We start from the raw sequence: 13077 nt of genomic DNA, 5'->3' as shown, positions 1-13077 counted from the left end.
CCCAGAAGGCATCGCGCCCCCGCCGTCGTCCCCAACTGACGGCGGCGCACGCCAATAGTCGCCCGCGGCTTATGAGGACGCTCCGAAGGGCGAGGGGAGGGCTCGGCCTCTCGCGCCTAGTTTCCCGGTCTCTCCCTCAGCTGGGTCTTTGGGCCATCCTCAGCGAGCGCCCAGGGGCGGCAGAGCCCCCGAGAGGTGAGGGGCTCCGCGAGGGCGGGAACCTGTCTGAGGCGACCTCTGGGGAGCGGAGCGTGGTGCGTTGCTGCGGGAGCCTGGCCAGATAGGAATCCGGGGGTGGGCCCCCGACAGTGCCGCCGGCTGGGCTTCGCGGTAGAGGTGCCCCTTGGCCCGTGGGAGGGTTTCCAGAGTGGGCTTGGCCCGGTGGGCCCTACTGGGATGTTCCCTGCCCCTCTCAACGGCGCTTTGACGGCAGAAAGGAAGTCCGTAGGCCTCATGTGGTCTCCTCAAGCAGCCTTGCGTTTGCTCCTTGAGGAGTCAGCTGCCCCCGAAGGGCATCCGAGGGACCTGCGGTCCAAGGAGCGCAGTACGGCCAGGTTCAGTGGCCAAGCTAACTTCTAAGCAGATGCCCTCGGTATTGGACTCCAGATTTCCTCTCTTCTAGCCCCGTTGCTCTTTCCACCCGCATGAGTTAAACCACTCTTCCCAGTAGAGTTTGCACTTCGTATTTCTGGGAGGATGGCCCTTTGTCTTATGCCGGCTGCCTGTGCTGGCAGGCACAGGCAGCCGGCCCCTGAGGTTTGGACATCCTCTGGCTTTCATTCTCAGGATCTTCCTTTTAGGCCGTGCTAAGAGCATCAGGGACCTTCTTTTTCAGTTATGAGTTCCCTGCCTCAGCTTATCTTTCCATTCTGATTTAGATCTCATGTGGCCTCACTACCCAAGCCACATATTGGAGTGCAGGTGTGCCCTGCCTGATCTTGTGGGTAACCCATGGTTCCTGTCATCTGCAGCTTGGCTGTCTTCAGCTCTTGACAGATTTCTCGAAGCTCTGCAGAAACAAGTGTGGTGTGTGATTTCAAGGTGTGATGGCTGCAAAAGTGGTTCCTATGCCCCCAAAGCCAAAGCGGTCATTTATACTGAGAGTTCCTCCAGACTCCAAGCTGGGCCAAGACCTACTTCGAGATGCTACTAGTGGGCCCAAGACCATCCACCAGCTGGTTCTGGAGCACTTCCTTACCTTCTTGCCCAAGCCAAGCCTGGTCCAGCCCAGTCAGAAAGTCAGTGAGACCTTGGTTATTATGAAGGATGTGAGCTCAGACCTTCAGAACAGAGGTAAGAAGCCCATGCTGTTTCACTAGAAGAGAAGGGGATCGTACTAGGGGCTGAGATAGGCTTCTGTGTTAGTAATGAATTTGGGTAGTAGATATTGGAAAAAGGAGTTGATTCTAAGTCAACGTGTTGGGGAGAGGGAGTATTTTTTCCTCAAGCTGGAGCTTGAGTGGTTTGCTGGGTGTGTGTAAAGCCACAGAATAAACTGTGCTTTTCTGTAGTGTCAATTTTACACAAACATTTGGGGGGCAGGGGGAATATCTTTTTAAGATAAAGAAATGTGAGTAAATTATTGAATTGACTTCAGTTTATGTTGAATTTTGGAAATTTTGTGTTTGCTGTGGGCATCTTCAGACTATCTTCTCCTAACTTTTCCTTTAGTAGTAACGGGAGTAGAAAAAGGTGCTTAGGGAAATCATTCTTTTCGTAATCAGGAGACCCCATATAGGTTCAAGATCCTGTGGTTTATGGCTTGACTTCTGACTGTGCTCACAGGAGCAGAAAAAGCCATCAGTTACCTGCGGACAGCCTGGCCTGAAGGTGTGGATCGAGTCTCCGTATTAGAGTCACTGACTTTTCCATTAACTACAGCTTCCTCTTTCTCCAGTGCAACCTCATCCCTTAGTGAAGCTTCTGCCCAGAGAAGGAATCCCACAGAAACAGGAGACAGTGTCTGTGTGTTTGAAAGCTAAGCCTGAGGTGGGTTGTTTTCCAGTTCACTGTTTGAGTGCATTACTTTCTCTGCTTTCGCAGCCCTCCCCACTCAGCCAACCCATGTATAAAAACACACTTTTGGGAGTCAGCAAGGAGAGTGGGCTCGTTCTTCATTGCCTCCTTGGATGTTTGTCTTCTGCTTTTCCTCTAGCTCCTCTCTGAGCCTGGCTTTCTTGTCTGTGCTGCACTGCGTGGAACTTACAGACCCCTTTCGCCATCCCTACCTTGATCTTTGGGTCTAAGTCTTTCTTATCAGTAAGGCTGTCAAGCAACCTCTGTTACTAAGAGAAATGGGGGCTACTGCTCTTTCAGGAGCTGATGGTCTTTGAGGATTTGAATGTGTTTCACTCCCAAGAAGAATGTGTGAACCTGGATCCTGCTCAACAGCCCACATCAGAGAAGGAAGAAGACAGTGTTGGGGAGATGATATTACTGGGTAAGAAATCAAGTCCCTTGTGTGTTCAGATTGAATGCTATGTCCTTCTGCTTTGTTTCAGACTTTTTCAAGACATTATTCACACCACCTAAGCACATGTACACACATGTTTAATTTTTGTTTTATCCTCTGTGGCAGAGCCTGCTCCAGCTGGGGGTAGCCATTTTCCCTGTATCATGAGGGCAGCAAGGGTAGAGGGAACTTCTCTTGGTAAGCAAGACCTGTGGCTGATGTACTAATATCAAACATTCAAACAGAAAATGTGGGCAGACTGTTTCTGAATCCATTTTCTGGATTTGGTGCTATTCTCTCAATAGGTATATTTTAAATTAGTGCTTTCATTGGACACATGACTAATTCTTTTAAGTCTTTTTTTTTTCTTGATGTTCAGTAGCTGTGAAGCCTACAAGCATAAGTGAAAATATATTCCACTATTGATGGGAATAATATCTCATACTTATTAAGCACTTGCATGCCATCATGTGCTGGGCACTAGTCTAAGTACTTTGCATGCACTTATTATCTTATGTAATTCTCACAGTAGTACGGTGGGTAAGGAATTATTACTGTTTTATGGATGATGAAACTGAAGCAGAGAAAAGTTAATGAATTTGCTAAAGGTCACACGGCAGTAGGTAGTAGAGTAAGGATTTGGACTTAGGGGATCTAACATCAGAGCTTGCAGTCTTGGCCCAGAGCTATACTGCCTCCTTGCTGCATTTCTCATAATTTTGTCAGAGAATTTTCTATATGATTGGTGAATGGGGCCTTTTTCATGTGTACTCATTTCCCAGTAATGGTTAACAAGTGTCCTCAGTGCTACATATGAACTCATCTTGTAGCAGCTTCTCTCTAAGCTGCTTAGAGATGCTTCAGCTTTTCTCGAGAAATACACTGCTACCCTAGAGTCGGAAGCCCTCAAAAATCATTTTGCTGAGTGCCTAATACTTTTTACCTTGCCTTCAGTGCTGTTTGCCTCTGAGGCTGAAGTGGAACAGAGAGTAGGTTTTGTGAGTTGCCTGGGGTGACAAAATTTCGTAATGACTATTGAACTGTATAGTTGTCTTACACCATATGGTCAGGGTAGTGGTACATAATGGGCCTGGTTAATTTCCCACAGATTATTCTATGTAATATTTATTTTAGGGAAAAGTATAAGCAGATCAGATTTATTACACTGAGTCTTGGACAAAGCTAGCCCATTTATTTTGGGTGACTGGTTGTGGGTATGTTGCCAGTTCCAGGAACACTTTGGCCATGAACATTGAGGCCTTGAGATCCGATCCTAAGCCTTCCCTTGCCCATACCCTGAAGCTGATGATTTAAGCCTAGAGTCATTCACTAAAATTTAATAAATGCTACTTGTTTTTTCATCAGGTAGGGTTGGGGTCTAGAATTGATATTCAGTGGGGTAAAAAGATACATAATGCTCCATTCCTGCCCTCCAAGAGCTTCCAATGTGTTTTGTAAGATAAGTCATTCACATAAAGAGATAAGCAGTGTGAAACCATTATAGCTATAAAGAGCTATGACAAGGTTAAGGCAGGATTTGGACCCAGGAGCAGAGTTTGGAAGAAGATGGATTTGATTTTATATGAGATTGAATCCATGGCAGGAAATATGAGATTATCCTCTGAGAACTTGGCCCTTGGGGATTGGAGGTCACATGTAAGGACGTAGAGATTTGGGAGTCATAAGCATAGAGCTGATAGTTGAAATAGTAACAGTTAGTCAGTTTGCAAAGGGAAAAGTATAAGGGAATAAACTTTGTGGGGACAGAAATCAAAGGAGAGCTCTTGACAGAGGAGGACAGAATGTGTCTCAGTCCAAGTGAACCACATGAAAACAACTGAAAATGTAGAACACCTAAGCAAATCCTCAGTGAGACAGTTGTTATGGTTATCTCTGCCCTCTACTGTGGTAAGAGAATATACCTTTTCAAGATTGATGCAAATTGACCACATGCTATGCAACAAAGACATGTAGATTCCAAAAAGTAAAGATAATACAAAAGCATCTATCATAATACAGTACAACTATAAATTAATAATGAACTCAGAAAAAAAGTTCCTTCCACCTGGAAATTTTAAAACTATTAAGTAACCGTGGGTCAAGGGGGAAATACAAATTAAAATTGCATAATTTTTTTAGAAAACACTGTGTATCAGAATCTATGGTATAACCTAAAGTGGTACTTAGAGGAAAATTCATGGCTGTAAAAACATATCTATTAACTTAGAAAAATGAAAGTAATTAAGTCTCTGACTCAAAGTTAGGAAAACAACAAGATAAAGGAAAACAGAAAGAAAGTATTAATAAATACAAAATTAGAAGTCAATAAGTTAGAAATACAAAAAATAAAGGAACTGATAAATAGATTTAAACACAAATAGATAAATGAATTTCCCTATAGGAAATTGAAATTGTCCGAAAACTAGCCCCCACCCAAGAAAAGGGACCAGCCTCAGTGTCACAGAAAATTCTTGTAAATCTTTAAAAATTAGACAATTAAAATGCTATGAAAACTTCCAGAGTATATAAAAAGAAGGAAAACTTCCAAATTCTTTTTGTGAAATTAGTGTAACAAAGATACCATAACCTGATAAAAACTGCCAGGACCAAATAAGATTTAATCCAGGAATGCAAAAATGATTTAATAATAGAAAGTCTATTAATATAATCCATCTTATAATAAAAAGAAAAATCCTACAATCATTTTCATATTTACTGAAAGATATTTGACAAAATACAAACCCCTTCTTCATAAGAACACTTCACAAAATATTAATTAATGGATACTTCCTTAACTTATCCTTTCAGCCAGCATGATCTTTAATGGGAAACACTCAGAGGCATTCCCAGTAAAATTAGGAATACAACAATGAAGTCCAGTATTACCACTACTATTTAACATTGTGTTTCATGTATTAGCCCATGCAGTTAAATGGGAAAGAAATTAGATGTATAAGAACTTAAGAACTTAAGAGAAAAGTAAAATTATGACTATTTAGCATATGATATAATTTTGTAGCTGGAAAACCATAGAGAATGTCTGAAAACTTATTAGCAATAATAAGAGCATTCAGTAAGACAGTGGGATGTAAAATTATTACACAGAAATCACTGGCTTTCGTATATGCAAAACAATCATTTGGAAGATATAAAATAGGAATAAAAAAGGTTAAACACTTAGGGATAAACTTAAGAAATGTGCAAAAATTATGAGGAAAACTTTAAAACACTTCTAAAGGACACAGAAGTAGATTTGAATGAGTGGAAGGACATACCATGTTCTTGTCTAGGAAACTTTAACATAAATAGGTCAGTTTTCCCCAAGTTGATTTATGAATTCAATGTAATCCCTTTAACAATACCAATAAGATTTTTTTCCCTGGAACTAGACAATTGGATCTCATATTCAAATGGAAAAATAAATACGAATAACTAGGAAAATGGAAAAGAGCATTGGGGTGGGAGGGGTTGTAGCCTATCAGGTGTGAAAGCAGCCTCTAAAGCCATGTCAGGAAAACAGTGTGGTATTGGCATGTGATCAGACGGACCAATGGGATGGAATAAGAAGTCCAGAAATAGCCTCAAATACACATGGGGATTTAGTTGATGATAAAGTTAGAATTTCCAATCAGCAAAGGGACATTTTGATGAAAGGTGTTGGGACAACTCATTAGCCATTTGGTGAATCATACTTTACTTTGCACACCAAGTAAAACTCGAAATGGATCAAAGATTTTAAGTATTAAAAAAAAAAAACACAAAAGCACAATTAGAGAAAATGGGTGAATTCTTTTATAACCATGGGATAGGAAGGTTTTTCTAATTAAGACTCAAAAGTCCAGAAGTCTTGAAAGAAAAGATCGATGTATTAAATACATAAAAATAAAAAAATTCTGTATGGCGAAATAAAAAACAAATATATATGCAAATAAAATGCAATAAATGGGAGGAAATATTTGCAACTCATATCAGACAAAAGCCTAATCTCCCTAATTTATAAAGAGCGCCTAGAAATAGGGAAGAGAAAGATCAACAGAGTCACTGAGAAATACAAATTACCCTTAAACACATGAAAGGATGTCCAGTCCTACTTATAATTAGAAATGCAAATTAAACCGCTACTGAGTTACCTTTTTTATTTTTTGTGAGGAAGATCAGCCCTGAGCTAAATCCATGCTAATCCTGCTCTTTTTGCTGAGGAAGACCGGCTTTTAATCTATCAGATTTGTGGAAATCGGAAACTTAGCAACACAGTGCTGGTGAGGTAGTTAGGAGACAGTATACTGCTGGTGGGAATGCAGCATGGGACAGTCCCTATATCTGGGAATCTGTCATTACCCATATTATAGACGCATTTAGCCTTTGATCTAGCAGTCCCACCTCTGGGAATCTGACCTTCAGATAATAGCAACAGCACACATTCAAAATAATGTACAAACAAGGTTATTCATTGTGGTATTATTTGTAAAAACACAAGGATAAAAACAGTCTAAGTGTGTCTGCAGAGGATGGGTTGAATATGGTGTGTCCACATACCATACGCTGATAATCCCTGAGAACTGGAATATAGCGATTGAAATAAAACAAGTAGCAGAAATATACACAGTATAGTACCTTTTATATAAGAAAGGGGAGAAAAAGGAAATTTATTGCCTAAAGAAACAATGGAAGAATAAAGAAACTACTGGCATATCTTAGAGATATTGAGGGTTCGGTTCCAGACCACCACAATAAATCAAATATCGCAATAAAGTGAGTCACACGAATTTTTTGGTTTCCCAGTGCATATAAAAGTTATGTTTACACTGTACTGTAGTCTGTTAAGTGTACAATAGCATTATGTCTAAGAAAACAATGTACATACCTTAATTTAAAAATATTTTATTGCTAAAAAATGCTAAGCATCATCTGAGCCTTCAGTGAGTCATAATCTTTTTGCTGGTGGAGGGTCTTATAAAAAACAAAATCTACAAAGCACAATACAGTGAAGCACAATACAAAATCATACACCTATAATAAAAACTAGTACCTGTCTGGGGGATGAATAGAATGGATGGGGACAGGGATTGACGTAAGGCTTCTCGGTGTATAGTTTTTCATGTTTTAATTTTTGAGCCATATAAATATATTAGCTACTAAATTTTTTTTTTATTTTAAAAATTAGTACATTAAAGGAATGTAAAATATATTCATTGACACTTTCAGGAAAATAAGAAAAATCGTATGAATTTAAAATGAATTGTCCTCAGAACAGATATTTAGCCCTTTAATATAACCTAACATTTATAGTCATTCATAAAACACTGATGGTAATTCCTTAAAACTGAGAACAAAACAAGGAAACCTGCTATCACTATTAATATCATTAACTAGATTTTCTAAAGCAAGAAGGTAAGAAAAAAGGGTTAAGAAGGATATTTATTGGAAAAGGAGAGAATCAAAATATAATTTGGACTTAGAAAATCTAAAAAGATGAACTAAAACATTATATTTAATAATTTTAAAGTAGGTAGATGGGGAATAAATATATAACAACCAATAGCATTTTTAAATAAACACAAAATAATGAAAGCTCTCATTCAGAATGACTATAAAATAGGAGTAAACTAGAAATTTATTGGTAAATATAAAAGAAGATTCTTTTTTTTGTGTGAGGAAGATCAGCCCTGAGCTAACATCCATGCCAATCCTCCTCTTTTTGCTGAGGAAGAGTGGCACTGAACTAACATCTATTGCCAAGCCTCCTCTGTTTTTTTCGTTTGTTTGTTTTTTTGTTTGGTTTTTTTTTTGCTTTTTCTCCCCAAAGTCCCAGTAGATAGTTGTATGTCATAGTTGCACATCCTGCTAGTTGCTGTATGTGGGACACCGCCTCAGCATGGCCCAACAAGCGGTGTGTCGGTGCGCACCCCAGATCCGAACCCCGGCCACCAGTAGCAGAGCACACGCACTTAACCGCTAAGCCATGGGGCCGGCCCCAAAAGATTCTTAAATATTTGAGAGACACGGGTCTAAATGGGAAAACTAAAATTGTGTAAAGTTATTGGTGCCATCCAAATTTATTTATACTGTAAATACAGTCAGAGTCAAAAATTTTTAAAAACGTAGAAATGGATATTCTGGCTGGTTTTACCAATATTAGCCATGTTCAAACAATAACAAACAGTGTGATACTGAACTTCAAATGTATTAGATTTACTATAAAAATAAATCATAAAAGAATGGCCAGAAAACAGAATAGAAATTTATCAGATTTTGAAAGACTGATTTTTTTTTTTTGTCATTTCAAGTTGTGGAGTTATTACAGGGGAAGACTTCAATTAGAAAATATTTACATCATTAGTGATTGACAAAGAGAATAAGATTTGGAATATATAAAATTTCTTTAAATTTATAAAAGTCTCAGCTCAATAGTTAAAATTACTAGTTTGCAATAATCAAAGTGCAAAATAAAGCTACAATGAGAAACCATTTTATACCTACTAACTATTTTTTTTTAACTTTCTTTTTTTTTGTGTGTGAGGAAGATTGGCTCTGAGCTGACATCTGCCAATCCTCCTCTTTTTGCTGAGGAAGACTGGCCCTGGGCTAACATCCATGCCCATCTTCCTCCACTTTATATGGGATGCCGCCACAGCATGGCTTGACAAGCGGTGCATTGGTGCGCCCCCGGGATCCGAACCGGCGGACCCCAGGCCGCTGCAGCAGAGTGCGCGCACTTAACCACTTGTGTCACCGGGCTGGCCCCCCTACTAAATATTTTTAAATTTTATCTAATGCTGGCAAGATTAGGTAAAATTTATATCCACATGTTGTTGGTTGTAATGAAATTGGTACATTTTCTTTGGAAAGCAGTGTGACAGTTCATATCAAGAGCTGTGATAAAAGTTGGCATATTCCTTGACCCAGCATTTTCATTATCCTAAGAGAATAATTAAAAGGAATAATTAAAAAGAAAAAATCTATTGGTGTGACATTACTAAATACAGCAGAGATTCACATTCAGCTTCTGGATCAGCCACATAGCTAAGTGGTTGATTTAACCCTTTACTTTATTTTCAGTAAGTTGCCCAGAGCAGGGTCCCTTTTCACCCGACCTGTTCACAGCATACTTTTTTTCTCACTTTGTTACCTAGTTTTTATAATCTTATTTTACAGACTGTTTTTGGAAGTATAATATAAATACAGAAAAGTCTATAAATCATAAGTGTAGGGCTCAACTTTTCACAAAATATACACATTTGTCTAACCGCCGCCCCAAATTGACTATTCCTAGCACCCCAGAAATCCCTCTTGTGCCCTCTGCTCAGTCACTACTCTTCCTCCCCCAAAAAGACCACTATTGACTTCTACCATAGTTTCATTTTATCGGTTGTAGTAATCACTTTAATGCCCAGATAGTAATCCATTGTGTGAATATGCTATGCCCTCTTTATTTTTGGTCATTTGAATTGCTTCCAGTTTTTCACTATATAGGATATTATAATATTAATCTAATGCTATAAGACTGTAATATTTAATGTAGTGAAAACCTGGAAGTAACTCATCTTACCGTTCACGTACTGGCCTCCTAAAGATTACGAGTGGTACCCTTGGTACCGTTTAGTATTTATGTCCTGCAACCCCTAGTCCTTAGCTCGGTGCTCTACACATAGTATAAGGTCAATATGAACTTGGTGAGGGATAATTGGTGCCTATTCAGAAAAAAAACATATGAAGTCTTTCAGTCCCACTCATTTCATTTTTTTAAAAAGTCAAAAGAAGACTGTGTGCTTGCATTGTGTGGTATCGAAAGATTTATCAGTTATGTATCCCACCCTCAATAAGAGTGGAAGAGGAGTGTTGATGGCGATTTTCTGCCAGTGTTCAGATTTCTGACTTTCAAGTTTATTGTTTCATGAGAAATCTGATTTTTTTTTCCCCACCTGGTGTCATATCCCTCAAAAGTTATTAAATTCTCTGTTTCAGCAGTCAATGACAGTAATCCTGAGGGTGAAGATCTTCAGAAGGAACCTGTAGAGAATGAAGATCATAGAGAAGAATCTTCAGATTGTGATAAAATGGATTGTTCCATGGTCTCTGAGCAACTTCCCAATTGCCATAAAGAAGAAAGACTAAATCCATCCATTCCAAAGGAAAGGAAAATGAGAAATCTTTTAGTTACCATTGAAAATGATACTCCACTAGAGGAACTCTCAAAATACGTGGATATCAATGTTATCGCACTTACCCGAAATCGGAGAACAAGAAGATGGTACACTTGTCCACTGTGTGGGAAACAGTTTAATGAAAGTTCTTACCTTATTTCCCACCAGAGGACTCACACTGGAGAAAAACCCTATGACTGTAGTCACTGTGGGAAAAGCTTCAATCATAAAACAAACCTTAATAAACATGAGCGAATACATACAGGAGAGAAACCTTATTCATGTTCTCAGTGTGGGAAAAACTTTCGTCAAAATTCTCATCGGAGTCGCCATGAAGGAATCCATATAAGGGAAAAGATATTTAAGTGTCCAGAATGTGGGAAAACCTTCCCAGGGAATGAAGAATTTGTGCTTCATCTGCAGAGTCATGAGGCTGAGAGGCCATATTGTTGCAAAAAATGTGGGAGAAGATTTGGTCGGCTGTCAAACTGTACCCGGCATGAAAAAACCCACTCAGCATGTAAGACCCGAAAGCAGAAGTGTGATCGGGAAAGTTGTGATGGTCCTGCCTCAACCTGAAGTGTTTTGTAAGGAATTCTGAATTCCCAGGCTGTCTGAAAAGATACAGATATGTGAAAACCTCATTATAGCCAAAATTGGATAAATGCCCATCTTGGCTTAAACCTCAAATTTTTAGAAAATTCACAGGGAAGAAAACATCCTCAAGGGCTATACCTCAGTTAGCATCCAGGCTTTTTGTAATAAGGAGCTCTCTTATGTGAACTTAGACAACAGTGTACAGGTCACAGATCCCTTTCCTGAGAAAGGCTTTAAATATGAGTGTGGAGGCTGCTTACCTGCAAGGTGAACAGCGTGACTTGTGTATCGAAAGTATGTCCATTTTTTCCCCCACATAGGAGTTTACACTTGAGAAGAGAAATAATGCAAAAGTCCTTATCTGGAACTTGGTTCCCCTGAAAGAACCAAACTACTGATATGTTAAGCCAACAGCTTCTATTAGCAATTCATATAACCTTCTAAGAACATCCTGGTAAAGCTTGAGTGTTGAAAGCGATTGTTTACTTTGGAATATAGGAAAATACAGCAATTGAATGTCAAAGACTTACTCTGTCATTTGTATGCGATCTAAACTAACGATCAATTTCAATAACATTTGCAATTTGTGGTGAAAAGTGACTGTTTTACAGAAATCCTTTTCACAACGTAATTTAAAAATGCCTACTCTTCTTACTGTATTTTGTTCAGCTATTAATTGCTCAAACAACTCTCTCATGCCTTTTCCTTGCTGAAAGAAGTTTGGATTGCTCAGGCCTGGCCACCCAGCCCCACTACTAGAAAAGCTCTTAAGAATCTTGGCCCTCTACTGAGCCAAGAAAACCTGCTAGGAAGGAAACTCCAGGAGACTGAAGAGGAGGAGGAAGAGGTTGGCTTGGCTCCATACCTGGTCAATAACCTTACCAAATGTGTAATTTTCCTCAAGCAGTCATCAGACCTTTGGCAATGGGTGGTCACTACCTCACAAGCAGAGTGTTTTATTTTTAGAAGCTATGTTTCCAGTGGCTAGCTCACATTGCCCCTCAAGAGACAGGATTCCAGTGTCCACTGTAGTGGATATTTGTTCTCTTTGGCTTCCAGATATCCAGACTTTCCTTCCTTGTCTGCCCAGAGGCAAGGCCAGTGGTGCCTTCATGGGACCAATCCTGTGGTGTGTGAGTTTAAGGATTCTTGGTCAGTTTTGCTCTTTTTAGGGTGCCCAACGTTTTACATGGGTATTTTGATTGGAATAGGTTAATCCTGTAAACTATTTGGGAAAAATTGTTGACTTTAAAAATTTTGTTTCCTGGGGCCAGCCCAGTGGCGTAGTGGTTAAGTTCACGTGCTTCACTTCAGCAGCTGGGGGTTTGCAGGTTCAGATCCCAGGCGAGGACCTACATCACTCATCAAGCCATGCTGTGGCGGTGACCCACATACAAAATAGAGGAAAGATGTTAGCTCAAGGCCAATCTTCCTCACAAAAAAAAAAAAAGAAAAATTGTTTCCCATCCAGAAACATGCCTTTCCATTTATTAGAGTATTATATTCCTGAGTTAATTTTTCTGATTTTCTTCATGTAAGTTCTACACAATTGTTATTGTAAATAGTTTTTTTTCATTATATTTTTCTAGTTGGTTATTGCTCTTACATAGGAAAGTTATTTTTAACTATATATTTGTGAAACTAGCCACCTCACTGAATGTTCTTAATTTTCAATAATTTCTCAGTTCTGTTATAATTTGTGGTTAAAAATTATACCCTTTACAAATACTAGTTTTATTTCTTTTTTTCTGCCTATTGCAATGATTTGTTATTTTTTAAACATGTAGTTCTAAGCTTTGTTTTGGTACAAAGCATACTGAAAGGAGGACAGTGTAGATACAATTCAGTCCTGAGTCCTAATTAAAAACAAAACAAAACAAAACA

The 13077-nt window shown here is 39.1% G+C and overlaps 1 protein-coding gene across 5 annotated transcripts; it reads left to right on the top strand.

The window, feature by feature from the left end:
- The first annotated feature begins 1 nt into the window (after window position 1).
- ZNF200 (zinc finger protein 200) lies at window positions 2-13077 on the top strand. Of its 5 annotated transcripts, none has more exons than XM_087449530.1 (6): window positions 2-195; window positions 879-1293; window positions 1898-1989; window positions 2317-2440; window positions 2579-2650; window positions 10418-13077. In XM_087449530.1, exons 2-6 carry the CDS (start codon window positions 1047-1049, stop codon window positions 11173-11175), a joined length of 1293 nt encoding a protein of 430 aa, XP_087305656.1. In that variant the 5' UTR covers window positions 2-195; window positions 879-1046; the 3' UTR covers window positions 11176-13077. The 5 variants fall into 5 exon arrangements, with proteins under 5 accessions (XP_087305656.1, XP_087305657.1, XP_087305655.1 ...); XM_087449531.1 differs by having other exon boundaries at window positions 3-195; window positions 972-1293; window positions 10421-13077; XM_087449529.1 differs by having other exon boundaries at window positions 3-195; window positions 972-1293.

The sequence above is a fragment of the Ceratotherium simum genome, chromosome 26 (assembly GCF_057802395.1).
Source record: "Ceratotherium simum simum isolate JZ-2026a chromosome 26, ASM5780239v1, whole genome shotgun sequence".
Taxonomy (NCBI): domain Eukaryota; kingdom Metazoa; phylum Chordata; class Mammalia; order Perissodactyla; family Rhinocerotidae; genus Ceratotherium; species Ceratotherium simum.
This window is presented reverse-complemented; position numbering and strand designations above follow the sequence as displayed.